Source organism: Ambystoma mexicanum, chromosome 3p (genome assembly GCF_040938575.1).
Source record: "Ambystoma mexicanum isolate Mex_15411 chromosome 3p, UKY_AmexF1_1, whole genome shotgun sequence".
Lineage (NCBI taxonomy): Eukaryota > Metazoa > Chordata > Amphibia > Caudata > Ambystomatidae > Ambystoma > Ambystoma mexicanum.
Genome location: NC_090925.1, coordinates 746,453,532 through 746,475,981, shown reverse-complemented (window position 1 = coordinate 746,475,981; position 22,450 = coordinate 746,453,532). Strand labels below are relative to the sequence as shown.

Sequence of the window (22,450 nt, the reverse complement as noted above, 5' to 3'; positions counted from 1 at the left end):
GGCCCAGACAGTTGGGGAAAAAAGGTGGAGTCACCTTCACAGACAAAAATATGCATTCATCGAGCAGGCGCAGAGCCTAAATCGCTGGTTGGATTTGCTTTAATATCAAAATAAGTTGGGCAGAAAGCAGTGCGGATGTGTCTTTTGATGGTTTGGTGAAAACCCATGCCAACCCTGCAGATTTAGGCAGTAGGCTACTGCTTTTGAAGCAGCCCTCCTGCCGACTGATTTCAGTGACAGATCGAACTGCTTTTTACGGTGGCAGGTAATTTATGCGACTCTAAGGCAGGATCCAGCACAGTGCATGCAACACATTAATTAGTTTGTCTATACAGTGGACTGGTAGGTGATTACTTTGATTAGGCTCAGATCAATCCACTGACCTGACAGCTGCATGACTCTGCCCGGTACAACCCTCAGGTGAACCACCAGTGAAAGCAAGTGGCAGAGTGTACCACCATCACACAGCGTCTGCCGACAATTTGTTAAGTTACCATTCAGAATTATACATTTTTAACATTTCAACATCTTTCCATGTTGTGCTGTTTGTATGTTGTGTATTTTTCTGTGATGTCATTGTTATGGGAATTATTTTTCAAACTTTATAAATAATACATCTTTTTGGTCATAGAATATTGGCAAGTAAGAAAATCTTAATTAACGAATACACACACAGCTTCAGCACTATTCAGGTAACTAAAACGAGAAGCATACAAGTCCCCAAAATGATTTAGGGGTAAGACTTACCATTAATAAAAATCTTAATTGTGTTTCCTTGTGGTGTACCAATATTGTTTAACATACATTTATTATCAGAGCCCATTAACAATGCTATTGCCATGTCTAGAATATATTCTGGAATTTGGCTTCGTTTCAGACTTCCTGTAAAACCTTTACAATACTCGCAAAACAATGCTAAGCAACATTTCCCACATACTCCAGAAGGTGAATGACCGGAAGCACTGAAGGCTTCCGGGGCAGTGTACCTCGTCAAGGTTCGACGTTATTTACTGGGGAAAGAAAGGGAAAGGGTGCAAGGCGAGATACGCTGGGCCACCCTTTCATCAGTGAAATAACTCCGGACTAGATTTTGACGTCATTGCTTTAGGGTTACGACCACGAGATTTTGATTTGAAGTAGCATAATCCCTCCACGTCCCCACCCCAAGGTGTCACGCCAGGAGAGTCAATCATGACACGTTCCCTCCCATGCGTCAAAGCGCTGTAAGGCATTTACAACTTCAGATTTTTCAATAAAAGTATTTGAGCTAAGACTTAATTAACTTCCTTGTCGGTCGATGCCCCTCCCCATGCTGGAGTATGAAACCAGGTGTTATCCGAAGAGTGGGCCAGCTCATCGGAAACTAGAAGGGGCGGGCAGGTGGCACTGGGGAGGGGGCACTCATCCCCAGAACGTGCGAGAAGTGCGGCTGCGACCAGACTCGTCTGGTACCCAACAGACTGAAGCCTACATACATCTTCTTGCTGTCGGTGTAGATATTCAGGGGTTATTTGCCTGGTCGCACAGCCTCAGCAGCCTACGAGAGCATCGCTCTCTGGCCTAGAATGGGCAGGCTGTACCGCCCACTGAAAGCACTGGAAAATGAGATCAGCCAGCACCAGCTGTATGTACAAAGACGGATCTGTGCTCCCGTGTTGGCCACACCATGCAAAAGCTTCATGGCCGGTTACCATATTCTTACGGCAACAGGAGCCCGTTCTCCGCTGCTGCCCACCCATGCAAAGGGAGGCGAGGGTAATGAGGTGAGGGTCCATTGTGCCGGAGGGCACATGATCCAACAGCTGCCCAGTGCCAGGCTCAGACATCTTCGGTCAGCCCTGGCTTTTGAGCCCAAAAGCGCTCACCAGTCATGTACTTTTGATTTTCCCCACAGGGAACGTACACAATAATTGCTATTTCTTGAAAAAGGAATATTCCGAAATGGAAACACGTGACGGCTTTTTTTAACCACTGTGTTACGAAGTGTAGAAACAATCAGTTATTCGTACTCTTGAGAAGCGCTAAATCAATTATACTGCTTTCATTTTTTCCCCTCAAAAAAGCAGAACTATTACTCCACTACTTTAATACAAAGAAAGGATGAGAGAGCAAGCATGGGTTCAGCTGTCACCTGTAATCAATATCACACAGACTTGACATGGGAAGAAAATTACAATCTCCGAACCCTCATCTGAGCAGCACGGCTTTTCAAAACCTACACACTTTCATGTTGTATTTAATTGTGTTATGCTTCACAGCGAACGTTTCAGAATATCACAAATCGTTGCCAACAATAAAGACAATGTAGTCAAAATATCAGCACACCAAAGTTAAGAACTAGATTTAAAACAACGAAGTCACCATATAATGATTAGTATATTATTAAAATGTGTTTAACGGAAATACCGATTTAACAATCTGCGGTCCTCTGCGAAGCATAAGCCAGCATTCTTCCGGGGTAACAACTCTATAGCTCTGCAACGGGTACCCAAAATGCTGCAATCTAAGTTCTATCAAACCACGGCAATCAACCACCAAGTAAGTTCGAAGGTGTTTGAGCTGGCACCCAAGACCTCATTTGTGGGGAATAAATAAAGAAGGATTCTAAGGAATTGGTCCCTCCATAAGGTGTTCAGGAAATTCCTTAAGTAGCGAGGCACGATATTAAGCGCCTTTTGCTAGGCACAAACATACAACATTAACCTATACTTTTTACAAGCTCTTTTGGTAGCTATCCAATCGTCAAGCCACCATCTTTTCTTAATGACCGCTGGGGTTGACATGAGCATATCAGAAGAGGCCTCAATAGAAGACACTTTGGCCTTTTCTTTATATTGGCTCTTCTTCAGTCCTGTATTGTATTGTATTAGTCATTTATATCGCTCCCTTTTCCATTTGTATGGCCTCAATGCCCTTTGTGGTTAGAACGCCCTTGGTGACCGCAGTCCATGTGTAGGCAGTTCTAAGAGTTTAAATTAAAAGATGCATGTGTCCATTTTTGGCGGTTTAGGACTTAGTATGCTGGAATAGCATGGCCATGGCGGCATTCTAGGGTGCATGAATGGGTGGCCGTGGCCTGTGTCCACAGACGTGGACCAATGTGATTGGCTGGTTTCGCTATTCGTGGTCTCCCTGGAATGACTAAAATAGGAGTGGATTTTGGGACACCAGATTTTGGGACACCTGGATAGCGGGAGGGGTGCCTAAATGGGGATGGAACAGTAGACAATCCTACCTGGATTTTGGGGCGTGCTTAAAAGGGGTTACCACAGTAGACAGTAAAATGCAGTAGTACCTAGATTTGGGACACTTGGATAGAGAGAGACGCCTAAATACGGATACAATAGTAGACAATCCTACCTGGATTTTGGGGTGTACCTAAAATGGGGTACCACAGTAGACAGTAAAATGTGCAGTAGCACCTCGATTTGGGACACCTGGATAGAGGGAGAGACGCCTAAAGGGTATAACTATGCTGGCAGTAGCCACAGGTTTGGGCTTCTAGGGTGCAGGGGGTACATGCCTTTGCTGCAATTAGAACAGTGGACAATGTGCCCAGATGTTCGATGTTACCTGACCCAATCTGCCTAGATGCAAGATATGGCAGACTAACACAATGAGATATGTTAACATTAAAAGTTTTTATACCGTGCATAATTGCCAGCTGTATGGTCTCTAGGCGCTCAGGCAGGTCCGTAATGCAAAGAGGGAGGGTGGGTGGGTGGGTAGTGGCAAAGAGCACTAGAGCTGGGATGTGCTGTTGGCAGCTTCAGTTCGAAAACACTGTTCACGGACCATAAGTGCAACTTTCAGGAGTTGGCCGCCATGTGCTGTTGTGCGAGATTATGTGTAGACTGTTTTGTTGTTGCAGTGTTGTGAAGTATGTGCAAGTTGTGGTGCTGCCGATGTATGGTTGTGTTGAGTTCAGAGTTTGAGAGGGGTATTTAGAAGAGGGAGTTTTATTTAGTTCGGGCTGTTGATGGAAGTCCTGAGAGTTCATCTAATTGCGGCACACCTCGCCCCCTAAAAAATCCATCAAAGTGTATCAAATTCCCTACCCCTGAAAAAAACATCTAAGTGCATCACATTTCCTACCCATGGAAAATCCACCTAAGTGCATCATATTTCCAACCCCAGAATTCCATTGCAGGTATATACTAGGTAGTAACACAGTTGGCCTAAATGTGGGATATAGCCAACTAGTATACTTGGCCTAGATGAGACGTATGGTACCATACAGCTGAAGGTTACATGCATCAGACTATAAGTTATTAGGCAGTAAGAAGTAAGAGTTAGATATGGTTAACTAAAACAGTCGGCCTGAATTCAAACTAAGGCAGACCAATACAGTTTGCCTGAGTATAATGTATGGCTAACTAACACAGTTGGTCTAAAATCAAATAGTGTTAGAACACAATTCACCCCAGTGTGAGATATGGCTAACTAGCAAAATTCACCTAAAATGTAGTAACACCTAGATTTGGCACACGTGGACAGAGGGAGAATGGCCTAAAATGGGGGCACAACAGTAAGTGCAGTAAGACTTAAACCTATGGTTTATAAAGCAATCAGTCAAAACACAAGATATGGCTAGCTAGACACACTGCCTAAAAGCAAGGCAAGATTACTATACGTTGGGGTGGGCGCATCAAACAACCAGCTATTAGAGAATAGGATAGTATAAAAAGTATAAGATTGGGTTGGTCAGTTTAGTGGGGTGCAGCGATGGCTGAACCCCCTGCACAGAACCTCACTTACGTGGTCAGTAGCTGCTAGTTGACGGCTGCAGGCCCCACGGGCCAGCACGGACTGGAGCCTCTTCTTCAGGAGCTACCCTTTTCCTCAAGGCCCTTAGCCAAGGCTGCCCTAGGTGGTGTTCATCTTAAATAGGACTGCAGGCCCAATCAGCTGGTCCAGGAGATGGAAGCGGGACAGGAACGCAGAGCAAAAGCGAAGTGGCCTCTGGGGTGAATAGGGCAGCTAAAGGCACGCAAGGAGTGCAACTAAAGTACACAGGGGAGGGGAAGGATGAGAAACAGGTAGAGGGAGCGGGTTGGGGAGAAAGGGAAAACTGGGGAGGTAAGAAGAGCAAAAAAAAGCTCCAGAGAGGTAGAAAAAGGTGGAAAAGAGCAAACATGGAGGGGCTAAAGAGAGAGGGACCACTCATCTGCAACCAGGTCAGAGCAAAAGGACCCGCTTTCACAGGCCTGATCCAGGATAGAATACTGTCCTGGCTCAGGAAACCATTGAGGGGCAAAGGCCTCCACGCAGATCTGCCAAACCTAGGGGAGAGGAGGAGTGAGAAGCAGGTAGAGGGAGCAGGTTGGAGAGAAGGGGAAAACTGGGAGGGCAGAAGAGGGGAAATAAAGCCCCAGAGCGAGCGAGATAACTTTTGTACAATGCATCTTACAATGCAGTACAATGGGGTACACTTTGTTTTGGACTAGACTAAAGAGGATGGATTTCTGGTTATTTTAGGTATGCTTAAGGCTCAAGCTGGTGGCAGTAGTTACTTTTTGCTATTTTTATTTAATCTTACTGCGTTTGGCTACCTGCTGTGGCTAGTGCCCAAACATGGTCGTGCCACAAGGTTTTTTCGTTTGTCCCTTGATCATAAGGAATATCCTTATATGGACTTCCAGTGCTTGGAAAACTGAGGCTTTCCTGCAGGAAACCAGCAATACCAGTGCACTAACAATCACACCTAAACAGACCCAATTAAAATGTATGCCAATTTAGAAAAAGTTGATTAATGTTTTCATCACTATTGCCAGCGCTTTGAATTCTACAGAGGAGCCCTATTCAAGGTAAATTAAAACAACGGTCAAAAGCAATTAGACACCGGATAACATCTACCCTACAACGGAACAATCTGGCAAATTGCAATGCACTGAAACTTTAATATATTTTTATAACCCTGAAAACCAGTATTCCCAACCTAAATCCAGATGAAAGGTTTTCAGACCACCAAGATCCTTGTTAAGGGCCGGACTTCATTCAACAATTGTTGAAGACTGCAACAACTTATTGTTGAAAGCTAAAGCAGCCCAGCCATCAAAAAACTGCAGCCCTGCATCAATGGCTAAAATGACAAGTGCACTTTTTCACAAGGAGCTTTTAGTGGTCATAGTTATTTACTGGGTGCCTGCTTCGTATAGAATTTAAATAATCATCCAAAATCAAAAACGACTTCCATTGAATAGCTCATTTGCCACACTTTCTCTAGGCTTATCTCCTAATTGTCTTTTCTGGGCATGCTCCCCAAATGGTCTAGTTCAACTACAGAGACCTATCAAAGGATAGATATGGGGTGCAAGGCATGAAAGTAGTCACTTCTATGGGGGGGTCAGTTTGGGGCATGGTGGTACACTGATTTCAATAGATATTTCTGATGCCTTTGACACCATTCATCAAATCATCTTCCTGTATTGAAAGAAAAGATATGGAATTCAGGAGCAAAGTCACAACTGGCTAATCTACTTTGTCTGGAAGAAGTCAGATTATTGCTATACCCCGTATGAATCTCAAATGAACAAAGTACTTTGTGTGGTTTTTGTTTAATTTAGAGTTTCATCCATTTGCTCAATTGTTGTGATAATGTGGTCTAGTATTCTACACATAAGCAGATGATTCACGCTTTTCCTCCCCTTGGAGGGGGATCGGGCATGCTGTTACTTTGCATTTACATAGCGCCTTATGTACCATTGGTATGATCACAAGGTGCCGGTAAGTTGAACGCCCTCGGGAACTATAGTTCAAGTCAGGAGAGGGAGAGATAAGGTGGGTGTGAGCACCAGATATGTGTGCAGCAGGTGTGGCACTCATATGATAGCTGCTTCTTAGGGGTAGGTGTGGTGGTTGGGAGATCAGGAGTATGTGTTCGTTCTGGCAGGGTGATACCGAGACTGATTCTGGCTGCGTTGGGACTGAGGAGAACGCCTAGGCTGGCGGGTGTGCAGCTATCTGTGTTTAGTTAGGATGATGGGGAGTATGTGGCAGGTGTTGGTATGAGAACAGCTATACCAAACGTGGCTTAGTATCGCGGTGTTCTAGTTGAGTGTGGGTGTATAGAAGAGAGTAAGCATGGTGATGTGATATGGTGATTTTCAGTAGGTGCTTGATATCAAGCGCGCATCGGAACCATTTATTCCATCTGTTTTATTCACTCAGTCTGTGCAGTCGGCTTCGTCTGTTCACACATTTCGCCTGGTTCTTTGTTTGGTTTATTCGTCATTCCATTAATTTTATCATTCGATCGTTCATCTACATAAACTGGCCATCTCCATCCGGTTCTGCCCACCCTATTCGTTCTGCTCATTCCATCTGTTCCATCCACTCCATCCGTTCAGCCATCTCGATTTGATTGTTCCGTTCCATCCACTCCATCTGTTCCATCCATTCCATCCGTCCCATGCATTCCATCCGTCCCATGCACTTCATCCGTTCTATGTACTCGTCATTTCCATGCACTTTATCAGTTTCATGCATTCCATCCGTTCCATGTTCTCCCTCCATTTTATGCACTCGTTCAGTTCTATCCGTAACATCTACTCCATCCGTTCTATCAGCTCCATCCGTTCTATCAGCTCCATTTGTTGCTATCGTTCCATGCACTCCATCCATTCCGTCAGTTCCCACTACTCTGTCCGTTCGGTTCCTCTAACCACTCCATCACTCGATCAGTTTCACCACTCGAACCGTTGCATCTACTCCATCTGTTGAGTCCGCGCCATCCGTTGGGACTACTCCAACCGTTCCATGCACTCCAACCATTCCATACACAATGTCCATTCTATCTGTTCCATGCATTCCATCCATTGCATGTATTCCCTCAGTTCTATGCACTGCATGCATTCCTTCTGATCAATACTCTTCATCCGGCCCGCACTCTCCATCCGTCGCCATGCACTCTCCATCCGTCGCCATGCACTCCATTCATCTATTCCATTCGTTCCGTTCATTCCATGCACGGTCATTCCATGCCATCTGTCTGTTCCATGCACTCCATCTATCCCCTGCACTCCATGCGTGTCATGTACTCATCCTTTCCATCCTCTTGTCCACTTTATTCCTCTCGTCCACTTAGCTTATTTCATCCATTTCCTTAATTTCATCCACTTCACTGTTTTCATCTAATTTATTCCTTTCATCCACTTCACTCTTTTCATCCACTTCACTCGTTCTAATCAGTTTATCCGTTTTAATTTACATTAACGGTTATTAGTTTTCGATTTCTCGCTTAGATCATGATGCTGGTTTGTTATTTATGATATAGCAGCTTTGGGCTAAAGTCATTGATTGCTGTTATCCAGTTTGAGTTAAGAGTCGGTTTTAGGGGGAAGAGCCATGTTTTCAGTAATTTGCGGAAAGACATGAGGTCCTCGTGAGTCAGTTATGGGGTGGAAGTGTGTTCCATGTGCGTGGGGGCCAGGGCTGAGAATGATAATCCACCTAACCTGAATGAGTTGGTTTTTGGTATGACTAGGAGGCTGGCACAGCTTGATCTTAGAGTGCGTGGAGGATGGTAAGGTTTTAGTTTGTCTTGAAGATGTTGAGGTCCGGTTTTATGCATTGCTCGGTGAGAGATGCATAAGGTTTAGAAGGTCACCCTTCGGGCAACCGGAAGCCAGTGCAGAGTTTTGAGGGCTGGGGAGATGTGATCTCTTCGGCCAAGTGCTAGTAGCAGTTTGGCTGCAGCTTTTTGCACTCTTTGTAGTTTAGTCAGTTGGTACACGTGGACTCCAAGGTAGAGGGGGTTAGCATATAGCAGCATATAGCATAATCCAGTCTTGACATAATTGATTGGACCGCAGAAAGTCTGTTGGGAAAGGAGAGGTATGGACAAATGCGCCCAAGAGTTTTAAGGTGGTAGTGGTAGGACTTAGAGCGAGACGGTTAGGTCTGAGTTTAGGGTGCATCCAAGATTTTTTACTGAATTCGAGGGTGTCGGGGAATTGCCCATGGCAGATGGCCAGGGTAGCGGGTGGGGAAGAAGTTCGGTGTTGCCACATACCATGATTTCAGTTTTGGAGGGGTTTAGCAAGAGGTGGTTTGTGGTCATCCAGTGATCTATGTCGAGGAGGCAGGAAGCAAGGTCGGGTTGGCAGTTGGGTTTTGAATTCAGGAGTTTTAGGATAGGTTGTGTGTCATCGGCGTAGTTGTAGCACAGGATATTGTGCGAGCGGATTATTCGTGGGAGGGTGGACATATAGAGGTTAAACAGGAGGGCTGATAGGCCTGTTCCTTGTGGAACTCCGGTGTCTACTGGTCGGGCGTGGGAAGCATAGGCGGAGAGTAGGGTTATTTGGTTCCTATTGTTGAGGAAGGAAGCTATCCATTTGAGAGCGTTTCCACAGATTCCCAGGGAGTGGAGGTGGTCAAGGAGGATTGAGTGGTTGATTGTGTCGAAGGCAGCAGATAGGCCAAGAAGGATTAGTGCGGCGCACCCTGCAGAATCTTCAGTGTTTTTAAGGTCATCCCAGATTGAGGTTAGGGTGGTTTCGGTTATGTGTCGGGCTCTGAAACCTGATTGAGCGGGGTCTAGGAGATTGTTGGCTTCGACAAAGGCATTTAGTTGGAAGTAGGCGGTTCGCTCAATGAGTTTGTCAAGGAACCTGGTGTTTGAGATGGGGCGGTAGTTTTTGGGCTCGAGAGGGTCGAGGGAGATTTTTTTTTTTTTTTTAGAAGAGGCTTGACATGAACAATTTTGAACCAGTTGGGAAAAATTCCAGAGGAGAGGGAGAGGGAGTCATTTATGATGATTCTTGCGTGTTCTCCTGCGCAAGTAGATGCAAACACTTCTTTACGGGTTGTGGCTAGGGCAGGGGTAACGGGGGGAGCCGGATGGTTTGCGGGCAGAGAGAAGTTTGAGAAATTGGTCAGTTGATATTGGAATGAAGGAGTCGAAAGTTGGTTGGGTAGCGGTCACAGGCGGTGGGATGGCAGGTAGGGTGGGTGGATTGGATGGTGGGTGTAAGAGCGCTAGTTTGTTGGTTGGAGAGTTTGTTCTTTCGAGAGCAGTGGTGTAAAAGTGGAGAGAGAGTGAGTCGCACAGTGATTGTGAGCGTGTGGGAAGGGTGGTGGTACATGATGGTTTGGTGAATTTGGTGATGATTTTGTGAAGTTCTTTGCTGGGGTTTTAACAGTCTAGGATTCGGGAGTTGTAATGAGCTTTTTTAGCTATCCAGATTTCAGCCTTGTAGTGGCGATGGTGCTGGGCAAAGGTGGATCTGCTCAGGGCGGTTTTGTCTTTCCACCATTTACGTTCTAGGGATTTATATAGTTGTTTAGTGGTCTTCAGTTCTGGTGTGAACCATCTAGGAAAAAGGCCATGGCGAGCTGATGGTTTGCAAGAGGGGGTGAGCGGGATTAGTGAGGTGTTGAGCCATGAGTCAAAGGCGTCGGAGGTTAGGTGTTCATTGGGTGGGCGGGTAGGGAGAGGAGACTGAAGGAGTGCATCGGCTAGGTCGGGAAGGATTTAGTTTCTTCCAGGATTTGCGTAGATTTGGAGGTTCTGGTTCAGGTAAGGGGAGCGGGTTGGGTGAGCGAATGGGTAAAGAAACAATGAAGTGATCGGACCAGGTGATAGGGGGGGGGGGGTTTAGATGCATGGCATCGAGGGTGTGTCCTTTATAGTGAGTCGGCCCGTTTATGTCGGTATGGAGGTTAATCGCGTCTAGGCCATCAACCAGAGAGTGGGTCATAGGGTTGGTGGGGATGTCAAGCCATATGTTGAAATCTCCTACAAGGGTGAGGGTGGGATGGTTTAGTTGGAGGGTGGCAATAGAGTCGCAGAGGTTGTTTGAGAAATGTCTATCGTAGCCAGGGGGTCTGTAGATGATTAGGAAGCTGTGAGAGAACAAGGGGGGGAATAGTTTTACGAGGAGTGATTTGCAGGAAGGAATGGATGGCGTGTTGTCGATGATTGAGGCGTAGAAGTGAGACTTGGAGGCGATTGCTATTCCTCCTCCTCTAGAGGGACAGTTCAGTGGGATGAGGGATAGTCTGAGAGGAAGGCTTCATTGGCGATAGGGGCGAAGTCGTCAGAGTACCAGGTTTCCGTGACAAAGGCCAGGTGTGACTGATCCGTTTACATTAGATACAATAGTGGAATGCCCCTCCAAGTTAACATCAATGGGACCCAGAGAGCAGCGCCAACGCTGGACCTCCAATATGGCTGCTGCCTGACCTGAATGGGTACTTCAAGGCAAAAATATGTCACTTCGTTTGCATAAATTACTAAGTACAAAGAAGCATGATAACAAAAAAAGTCATCTGTTTATTTCGCCTAAACATAGCTACATTTGGGATTGGGAATTCCTTGTTTACTCCATAGAAACCCTTTACTTCAAACACAGAACTAAAATATTCCCACTTAAAAATCTCAGCTGGAGCCCTAGTGGCATGCAATGAATGTTATCATGACGTAATGTCAGCAACCTCCTAATGACCGAGGCAATGAGCAGGAAAAGGAACCTGTGTGCGGAGACAACATGGGTGCACCACATCCCTCCACAGCAGATGGGGATTTCTGGGTATCCAACAACATCCGGAAAGACACTCTTCTACTTTCAACCATCCATTGCAGGTTGTTTATGGCAATGTCTCTACACAAGACTACCACTGATACAAGCAAATCGGTGCCACCACGAGCAAACTGGTATCGAACACTAAATGAAAAAGCTGCAAGTCTCCAGTGTTCTATAAGGGTCCAAAGCTCCTCATCCAAGTACAACCCTCACATCCAGATAATTCTTTGGTCCCAAAAATAAAAGTGTCAAACAAGCTTGAAAGACAGAAAGACACCATACTTTCCCAAAATGTAAAGCGTTCCATCGAGCTTCTAACGCTTTTGGGCATCTTCCAGGTTCACACTTTCTTCCCATGGTGTGCATTTACGAAATGTCGGGCCTCAGTAGCTTGTAACCTTCAAGACCCATGCCTGCCTTGGAAGCACCAAGACATCACTATTTAAGAAGTATTGCTGTCAGCATGTGGTCACTCCAAGTCTATGAAGCTTGCAAGAAAGAACGTAATACAATGTTTTTCCATTAGCCTAAAAATTGGATTGGTGTCTTAGATCGTCCTAATACACAATGATACAGCTCAAGTGCCAATTGGCTCAATCCCTCACGCCGGCCACGCCCACTCCAGAGAACATGACAATACTCTAATCCACTCAGAGAGCAGAGGCTGACAAAGCACCATAAATTCATGCATGCTTCCAAGTAACTTAAGATACAGAGTGAGGACAAAAGCTTGAAGGAGATCCTTCCTAGGGAATTGACAGAGGTTTAAACAGAGGCAAACTCCCCTACATCACCTACAATAGATATCAGGAAACTAATGTATTCTTGGATGTATGATCAAATCTCTCAGAGATAAGTGTGCACAACAGAGGACCTGCTAGACACTGATTACCAAAACCATGATTGGTCAAGTTAAACATGCATGCATGGGAGAACATTTGCTCACAGTCGTATGAAAATATAAATCACTGACAAAACTTGGCAACAACAAATTCCAGAGGAATACTCACATGCCGGCAGAGAATTGATTGCCTCCAAGGAACCCGTACTTGTCCGTTCGGCGGTAGCTCATGCCATTGACTTCCGAGTCTGAGCCTAGTGAGCTGGCATCATCCAAAAGGCTGAGAGACTCAACAGTGCCTGACATCATGCTGACTGAGTCTAGGTAGCTCATAGAGTCAGGGGCTGGGGGTTGGCTTCGGTACGTGGGGATGCCAGGGTCCAGGCTGGATAGAGACCCAGCATCCCGGCGAGGTGAAGAGGCTGGAGTTGACTCAGGCACAAGTGCTGACCCTGATCCAGACTGCATCACAGGTTCAGAGCCAGAAGCACCATGGAGGGCATGGTCTGCGTTATTGTGGGGCTGCTCTAGCACCGGACTCAGGCTAGAGTACAAAGTGGACTTTGGGGCGATGTATTGCAATGATGAGGGTGTCAAAGAGGTGGACCCAGGTTGGCCCGCACTACTGCCAGCCCTATGTCCAGATGAACACGGAAGAGGGGGCTTGGATGCCAGGTTCTTCTTTGGGCTCTCAGAGTTCACATCAGGCCGACCTTCACCAGGACTGTCCAGGACAACATTGGTACTCATGGTAGTCTGAGGTTCAGGGGAAGGAATTAGTGGACTGGTGGTCAAAGGTGTGGCAAACCAGTCTGCACTTGTCACAGTCTCGGATATTCTATGAGCCGGAGTGCCATTGTTCGTTGATGCACCACTGCCCGACTGAACTTTGGAGGTACCCATTAGTATAACACTGTAGGAGTACACTCGCTTTGGTGACACTACCGGGGCCCCCGTTGGGATGGTGCTGTTGGCCGCCAGCCGGGATTGTGGCTCCTGTTGTGGGCTGGTGATTTCAGAAAAAAGTCTTGCTCCTGGCACCTGCTGCGAGCTGGAGATGTCAGACACCACTCGGGCTACTTGGGCCTGTTGGAGGCCGACAGTGTCAGTCACTGACTCAGGTACTCCGTGCTGACTCGAGGCTCTCAATTTTGCCTCTGTAGTAAACTGGGCACTGGCAACTTCCATCTTCCCGCTTGCCATCAGCGCGCTTCCACTGCTCTCCCTATGTGGACTTGAGGGGGGACTTTGCCTTACTCCACGAGGGTGCTCCAGTATGACGGAGTCCGTCCCCCTGACTTCAGGTTGTACCCAACGTGGGCTGGTGGGAACTGGCCTACTGCGTTCAAGCATCTGCTGTGGGCTTGGAACATGGTTGGTGCTAGAGTGAGGCAAAGGGCTGCTGCTGAAGCTTGTGCTCATTTCAGCTCTCCAGATGGGTCGATCAATAAGTGGCCGCTGCAGGCTTGGGTCACTTTTGTTGATTTCAGTCCTCAGCCGCAGGCTTGTGGCAGGAGGGCTAAATTGTGAAATGGTGACTGGAGTTGCCCCACACACACTTTGATCAATTGAATCACCTTGTAGCCCCTGGTGCGGGTTAAGAGGGCATTCCACTGATGTAGTGGCATGACCACCACCCTGTGTGCGGGCATCACATGTTATAGTCTTAGCTTCTGGCCTCCCTTGGTCGATACCCACATTCTCGCTGGTCGGTGGTTGTGCCAAGCACTCTATAGTTCCCAATGCCAGAACCTGCGATAGTGCTTGTGGAGGACTGGTGGCTTGGCTAGCCTCAATGCCTTTGGTCTTGCCCGACTGTTGAGGGCTAGCATAGTCTGTACTGGTGTCCAGTGCATTCTGCTGGCTTGTGATGGTGCTGGCGCTGCTTCCTCGGGCCAATGGCCCATGCTGCGGACTTGTAGTAGGACTGGTAACAGGAATTGGCGCTATACTCCCCAATATTGAAATGGTACTGTTGTCTGCAGGCATTCGCTGTGGGCTGGTAGGGGGGCTGCTGGGATTGCTCCCACTGCTGGGGCTCCTTGTGCCATCAGGCCGTGGGCGGCCATCCTGGGAACCCCGTCGGAAAGAGGATTTGCGGGGAGGTGGTGTGGGTTTGGGCCGGAGAGGTGGGCTGGTGACTCCCGGCTGAGGAGGCTGCGGTAGAGGGGCCTCCATGTTGAAGGACAGGGTTTTTTTGACTCTGCTCCCCTGTATACTATTCCCCCCCCTGCCTCAGCCCTTAACAGGCGGGAACTACATACATATGGCCACCCTGTGCTATGTATGCTACTCTTCTCCTGGGATTGCTATTTTAGTTGAACTAGGGGGCTTTAAAAATGGCCTTGCATAGCTCCCCAAAAAAGCATGCGTGCATGGGAGTTCTGGGGTCTACCACAGAGTTCCATCTGCTCATGCTTAGGGGCCCTTTGCCAACTACTCCAAACCAAAAGTGTATGTAGAAGGATGTACTAAGTTAGTATAAAGTAAAGCCTGAAATGTTGGGAGGTTAGGGATAATTGCATTCTGCAACTTGGAATGTTCCCCGTATCACAGATAACCTAGGTATGAAGGTGAAGGATAGGTGGGGGATGCGAGGATTCGCATTTGAGCGTATATGAACCTACACAATGTTAAGTCTGCGAATGTGGATGCAGGGTGCACCCCACAGCATTGTACATGTGACTTCTGTCCTCTACCGAGGAATGTAGGGTGTGGGAGGTGGGGAGCGAACAGTGTTAAGCCTGTGATGGGTGGTTATCTACTCAATAGTACAGTGTGGGGACGAGCTCCTTACTCCACCGCCTCTATTATGTCTGTATTCGTGGGGTGTCCCGAAGCTATTTCAGGAATATGGGAAAAAAAGGTTATTGTCTTGTTCAATCTCGAATACTAGAGAATGAAGAGATCCATATCCCCTAGTTGTGCTTATGGGTCAGATTAAATACTTGTCATCGTGGGCCACGTTTGGAGATGTAAATAAATGTTAGGGCTGTGAATGGACGCGCTCATCCGCTGAGTGTTGTTATGTACTCTCTCTATTGGCTCCCCTCCGGCCTGAAACTGCCGGGGGGCTGTTGCCTTACTCAGCCTGGGCCTCTCGAGTCCCGTCAGTGTGCTGATGGGATGGGCCGTTTTCCTCCGTCTGATCGAGGACTCTGGGTACGAGCGGGTCCCAATACGTGCCCCTGCTTCTTACCAGTATTTCGCTGCCCTGGCCCTTCCCTGCTCCACCTCGGGCTCTCTCCGGTTCCAGCCCCAGCACAGCCCTTCCTTCCTCCACTTCTATCACACACACACTCTGACACCTCGGGCAGGAGCGCGCAGGCGCGAGCCACAACTGCCGGGACATTTGCTGTGCGCAGGAGCAAGCGACGCGTGCCAGCCTCCCCCACTGCGCAGGCGCCCGCAGCAATCAAAACCCTGAGAATTAGTGACTAAACGCTGGAGCCATAATGCCGGACTGATTAGATTGAAACACAGACATAATAGGCACCGGTAACCATCTTTAAAGGGTGTTTTCTAACAATAATGCGACGCCACTTGACCGAAGAATTGTACGTTGTAATAATTTAATGAGGAAACTAACTACCCTTTACAAAACATATTAAATTATATTCTAAATGTAAACTCACGCTTTAATAAATATGGCAACTGTTCCCCAAAGCAATTCAATAAGGTGTCTTACTCCCTCTCTTTTCTCCAGCGACAGTAATTTTATGACGATAACATTACCATTTCTGTCTTGTAGTTTCTTACATCTACTGTTTTCTTGTCAGGTTTGTTGTTTTCAACGGCTGACATAAATAGAGATGGGGCGTGCCTCAAAGGGAAGTCTGCAAAGGCAGGCACGTGCCAGGCTCGCCCACCCGGAATCTGATTGGTCGCAATACAGGATGCGGAACTGTGGACAAAGGCTTGAAGTCTTCGAGAAGCTGGTTTGGCGTTGTTGGTGGGCGTGGAAGGTAGCTGTTGTCCGTTTTTTCCTTGCTGTAGCTGAAAGCTACTGAAGTTATTATAACTCCCGTGTCTTTTGGCAAACATTATCACCAATTGATATCCAAAATCTCTCCCAGCAATAAGAACTGCACAAGAATTATGGCAATTAATTCCGAGGAAAAGCGCTGATCAACGCTGTAATTATTTAACTTGTGTTTACAAAACATGTAATGTACTTTGCATGGAACCCTTCTGCCAATGTCAATTATTCGCTGACAAACGTAGTCCTTGTTTTTAATCTCCAAACACCTTGGTTTGGACCACGTAAAGTACTTTTCATGTGTGGATTTGCCATTAAACCTCTTGTCTGAACAGCGAGGAGCAAAGATAAAGCTTATCATGAAGGTGGAAAAACTTGACGTAGTTGGTCCTAATGAGCAGCCTAAGTGCTGTGGCTCAATCCTCGTTGCCAATTATGTTGTTGCTTCATACACAAAATAAAGATGGTTACATCCGGTTGCTCCTTTTATTGGTTCTGAGTATGCACAACATATGGTAAATACATGAAGAACAGTTTAATTCACTGTCCATGTAATTGCTGGACGTTCTGGTTGCCCTGCAGCCAGGGAGCCGATTTATACATTTCCGGGGGTGCCCAAATATAGGAAATGACATCACTGGCAGATATATGACTGCATTTCCACATAGTCGCCAACTTGGTGAAAGGGGTGTGGGGGGTGGTTGAGCGTGCCCAGAACAGTGGAAACATTGGCTAGCATGTAGTGCATATAATAAAGTAATGTAAGAAGGGGTTTCGGCCTTCCATTGCATTCCAGTAAGCCATCACTGCCCCTACTCCACCCATCTATAATCATCCAGGATATGTTTTGTGTAAACGCTTGAAAAAAGTGACACCTGGGAAGTGTCCTCCATGGCCAAACCAAAAACGCAAAATGCTGGTGTGGGCCAGTTTCTTTGGTTAAAGTGGGCCATGTTTTTGGCCAATATGGGCCAGTAACACTTTAATGAGTTACTTCACTATGCAGTAGTCGTTTTGACCATTGTTGCTGAATCAATATTCTTTAAATTGCACAACTTGCATTATGTTTTATCAAAAAAATCCCCCGTTGGCTACTATTCAAACAGTCTGTCACAAAAGGAATGAAATGCTATTGCAACTGAGTCACTTTTTCGTTGGTGCCCAAGACAATTGTATGCCCAGCATGACCAGCCCAGGCCGACCCTAGACCCCCTTTCCCTGAGTAGACTAGTCATAGTGTGTATGTGTGAAAAATCCTGAATCAGCCCCGCTCACTTGCTGCTGGTGTGACAGTGTTAAGGCAAGCAGAGAACGTGTTAGGTGTGCAGAGAGTTATGATAAAGCAGGCCAGCTGTCTGTTAGTTATGCAGCTAGTTTATGATAAAGTCGGTCTGGTCATGGATAAAGTTCCCGAAAGGGGGGTGCAATCTATTCCCTTACGTGCTAGTATGTGTCTCCACTTTGTCAAAAAGTTGGGAGAGAAAATATGCCCTCTGCCCTCTGAAGGCATATCAAATACCAGCAACAAAGGATTCACTGCATCAAAATGATTTGATGCGTGTGAGTAGAGTTGCAGAATAGGGTGGTGGGGGTGTATGCGACTCCCATGATTGAACTTCTGTATGGGTGTGGTATTTGGTGGGGGATTACTGTATGTGTGGTGTAGTACGCGTTCATGTTTTCCATCATTATTTCAACACATACTTACTGAGATTGGGCCTTTGGCAATACGTTCAAGTATGCAGTCGTGAAGCAATTCCTGATGCGCGGAATATGGAGCTGCACCCACAAGGATGCATCTAATTTACATGCTCATACACTTTCTGTCGATGTTTTTGACCTATGATCTGTTTTCAGCCTTATCTATGCCAGACCCTTTCTTTTTAAATTTTTTTTCAAATGATATAGTGATATGATATGATCGTTTATTTATATAGCGCTTATACACAATGTGTTTCAAAGCACTTCAAGGCAAGGGAGGGAACAAGGGAAAATACAACCACATTCTTACAGGCCATGAACAGTAAGGATGTGAAATTAACTATCGTACTCGGCCTGACGACATTTCAGATAGTGCAAGAGCTAAGAAATAGATAAGGAAGGGAGGGGTAGAGTGGGAAGGAAATGGAAACAGACAGGTGACTACTGTACTAGGCCTGATGACATTTCTGGTAGAGCCGGAGAAAAACAAAAGGTGAGGGAGAGGGGTGCAGAAAGGGAGGGGAGGAACAAAACAAGCGACTATCATACTAGGCCTGATGACATTTCAGATAGGGCTGGAGGGGTGGTGGGGAGGAAAAAAACAGTAATGGGAGGTTGGAGGAAACCGACGAGGTTGCTATCATATTAGGTCCAGGGACAATTCTGATAGAGTAAGTGCATAGAAGAAAGTAAGGGGAGGAGATAGGAAAAGTGAGAAGGGACAGGAGGAGAGAAAAGAGAGTAAGCAGTCAAAAAGAGTGGAGAGCGAATATAATTGCAGAAGTCAGTAGTAACACATAATGTTGCAAGCCAGGATACAAGATGAAGATGGGAACAGCATGATTCAGGGCCACCATGAGTACAAGATGCAAAGAAAGTTCAGCATGAGAGTTGAGAAAGAGTGACGTACCGTGAATGAATGAAGTCCATAAAAGTCAAATCCAGCATTGGCCACAAGACAGTGATGGTGAAGGAAGGCACCAGGTGGCCGGGGCTTGCTAAATGGTGAAAAAGAGCAGCAGGCAGGAAGGTACCAGGTGGGCGGGGCTTAGGCCAGGTGACCTAGATCCACTTGCACCTGCTCCCCATCTGCAAAGGAAAAGAAGCTGGAGGGCTCCTTAAGTAGGGAAACAGAGCGGCAAGCAGGAAGGCACCGGGTGGGCGTGGCTTGCTAAGTGGTGAAAAAGAGCGGGAAGCAGGAAGGCACCAGGTGGGCGGGGCTTGCTAAGTGGGGAAAAAGAGCAGCAAGCAGGAAGGCACCAGTTGGGCGGGGCTTGCTAAGTGGTGAAAAAGAGCAGCAGGGAGGTACCAGGTGGGCGGGGCTTAGGCCAGGTGACCTAGATCCACTTGCACCTGCTCCCCATCTGCAAAGGAAAAGAAGCTGGAGGGCTCCTTAAGTAGGGAAACCGAGCGGCAAGCAGGAAGGCACCAGGTGGGCGTGGCTTGCTAAGTGGTGAAAAAGAGCAGGAAGGCACCAGGTGGGCGTGGCTTGCTAAGTAGTGAAAAAGAGCAGGAAGGCACCAGGTGGGCGGGGGTTGCTAAGTGGTGAAAAAGAGCAGGAAGGCACCAGGTGGGTGGGGCTTGCTAAGTGGTGAAAAAGAGCAGGAAGGCACCAGGTGGGTGGGGCTTGCTAAGTGGTGAAAAAGAGCGGCAGGCAGGAAGGCACCAGGTGGGCGGGGCTTGCTAAGTAGTGAAAAAGAGCAGGAAGGCACCAGGTGGGCGGGGCTTGCTAAGTGGTGAAAAAGAGCAGGAAGGCACCAGCTGGGCGGGGCTTGCTAAGTGGTGAAAACGAGCAGGAAGGCACCCGGTGGGTGGGGCTTGCTAAGTGGTGAAAAAGAGCGGCAGGCAGGAAGGCACCAGGTGGGCGGGGCTTGCAAAGTGGTGAAAAAGAGCAGGAAGGCACCAGGTGGGCGGGGCTTGCTAAGTGGTGAAAAAGAGCAGCAAGCAGGAAGGCACCAGTTGGGTGGGGCTTGCTAAGTGGTGAAAAAGAGTGGCAGGCAGGAAGGCACCAGGTGGGCGGGGCTTGCTAAGTGGTGAAAAAGAGCAGGAAGGCACCAGGTGGGTGGGGCTTGCTAAGTGGTGGAAAAGAGCGGCAGGCAGGAAGGCACAAACTGGGTGGGGCTTAGGCCAGGTGACCTAGATCCACTTGCACCTGCTCCCCATCTGCAAAGGAAAGAAGCTGGAGGGCTCCTTAAGTAGGGAAACAGAGCGGCAAGCAGGCAGCAACCAGGTGGGCGGGGCTTGCTAAGTGGTAGAAACGAGCGGCAAGCAGGAAGGCACCAGGTGGGTGGGGCTTGCTAAGTGGTGAAAAAGAGCAGCAGGCAGGAAGGCACCAGGTGGGCCGGGCTTAGGCCAGGTGACCTAGATCCACTTGCACCTGCTCCCCATATGCCTGCTAGTTTACAATAAACTTTTCATTTATCCGTTCATTACCTTACATGTCATAAAATTAATTATAAAAAAAATTAGTTATCCTCTGAAGTACTTCTTACCAAAAAAAAAACAAGAAAGGAAAAAAAAAAGAAAACAAAACATTATTTAAATAAATTTAAAAAACGAAAATGGTGGAAAGGCGAATGAGAGTCAGCTCTGCATCATCATCATGATTTGGCTGTATAGTTAGACTTTTTATCCTTTTAGTTTTTCCGTCCTAGTCCAGTATGTTACCAATGAATTGCGTGAGCGTGTAGATAGATTTTCTATCAAGCCCACTCATCATTCGGGCCCATCTTGCAGCAGGCTCTAATTGATGCGTTGCAATTCCAAACAAGGTTCAGAACAGAGCTTGCTTCTCAGCTAATGCTGTGCATATCATAATTAGGTGATACAATGCTTCTGGCATCTCTAGATTCATACAAAACCGGCAATAGCCATCTTTAGGTGCTTGTTGCTTGGTTTCAATTAATCTTTCACGGGTCGGGATTAGATTCAGCCTGATCCTTAAGAATAAGTCTCGAACTTTTGGATATGGAAATGGGCATAGGTATGGTGGTGGTTCATTGATAGCTCTTAAATCAGCATCGCAATGGATGTTCATGGCGTATCTCGATTTATCTTCACAAGTTCTCATCCAATCATTCCTTTGCATCTTTATTTTTGCGTGTTGTGGATGATATAGTAGCATGTCTAGGGCAATATCTTCATTTGTTAGTTTCGATTTCAGTTGTTTGATCCATAACTTCAGTTTTGTGTTATTCAGAGAATCCTTCAAACTTCGTAGTAATTGGATGGCTGGTGTTGCTTCATCAGTCAGCACTTTCCACAGCAGGTCGAATTGTTTCCAACGTACTATGGAGTCCAGGGATTGGGTTGTGATTTCATGCCTTATTCAGGGCATCGGAAAGTTCTTAGGCAGTCGAAGTATTTTTCTCCAAAATATGGCTTCCAATTTTTGCCAATTTATGTTGTCTGCACCTAGCATGGTTTCACACCCGTAGCTGATAATAGGGATCACCTTTTGACGATAGTAGGTTATTACTGGTTTCGTAAAAAATGTGCCAAATTTTCTTAGGAGCAGACACCCTTGATGGGCCGACTGCGTTTTTCCTTCGATATCAGCTACCCATTCCTTGCCAAACCCTTTCAATAATAAAACAAATGCATATATATTAATGGTTTGGAATAGGTGCTTGTAAAGGAGTTCATTCTGATAACTTTTATTTGCGTAGTGGGTAACCATGGCTATATGTTGTCTAGGATTTCTATTTTGGAATAGGCCTGCTTTCTTTTGTATTTTCGTAAGTGCTAATAAAATGTATATGTGTCCTAATCTATTCAAATATAATTCTAAATTATTGGGAAGATTGCAGGTCATTTTTTTAAACATGTAGCCCGGTCTGAATATATTAAATGGGATTCGTAAATAAATGTATAAATATGTATCATTATTACTTCAAAGTAATAAGAAAACCCATTAATTTCTATGATTGAAAAAAACAGAGCTGCCAGCCGCATCTCACCTGCCAGGGGTTATGAACATCAGAACGTGACATAGTGCACATTTTGTATTTTACAAAACAATAAACCTTGCTAAATGGTACGTTTTTCATGGTTTTTCTTTTTCACAGAGCAGCGTAGAGTGTGCTGAGAAGATTAAATAATAAATACATGAACAGGGAGAGGTTTAAGTGACAGTCTATTTACAAAGTGCATCTTCAGCCTTCACAATTCAACAGTCTTTTAATTCACGCAATTGCAAAGAAACGCTTTGCACACTGAAAGCAACAGGCCTTAATGCTAATGGATAACCTGTTTGAAAGGATTTTGTAATGTCATGTTCTGACTTTAGAACAGTTTAAATCTAAAATGAGGCTCACGTGGATTTAAGTGCTGGGTGTGGATAAGGATGCAGGACTCAGCATTTAAAGACATGCCATTGAAATTTCGGAACTGCATTAATTT

General features: G+C 46.4%; 1 protein-coding gene and 1 long non-coding RNA gene across 3 annotated transcripts in view; one reads left to right on the top strand and one right to left on the bottom strand.

Annotated features, from left to right (window-relative positions):
* Window positions 1–15,701, bottom strand: part of LOC138580803 (TBC1 domain family member 10B-like) — a 977,369-nt gene extending 961,668 nt beyond the window's left edge. The window contains exon 1 of the mRNA XM_069651650.1: window positions 12,539–15,701. Coding sequence (XP_069507751.1) covers window positions 12,539–14,547 — 2,009 coding nt within the window. The 5' untranslated portion in view covers window positions 14,548–15,701. The remainder of the gene's footprint in view (window positions 1–12,538) is intronic.
* Window positions 15,702–16,111: 410 nt separating this feature from the next.
* Window positions 16,112–22,450, top strand: part of LOC138580802 (uncharacterized) — a 524,112-nt gene continuing 517,773 nt past the window's right edge. The window contains exon 1 of one of the 2 annotated variants that reach the window (XR_011304347.1): window positions 16,112–16,334. This is a non-coding gene — a long non-coding RNA (uncharacterized lncRNA). The remainder of the gene's footprint in view (window positions 16,335–22,450) is intronic. The other variant, XR_011304346.1, reaches the window with a different exon arrangement.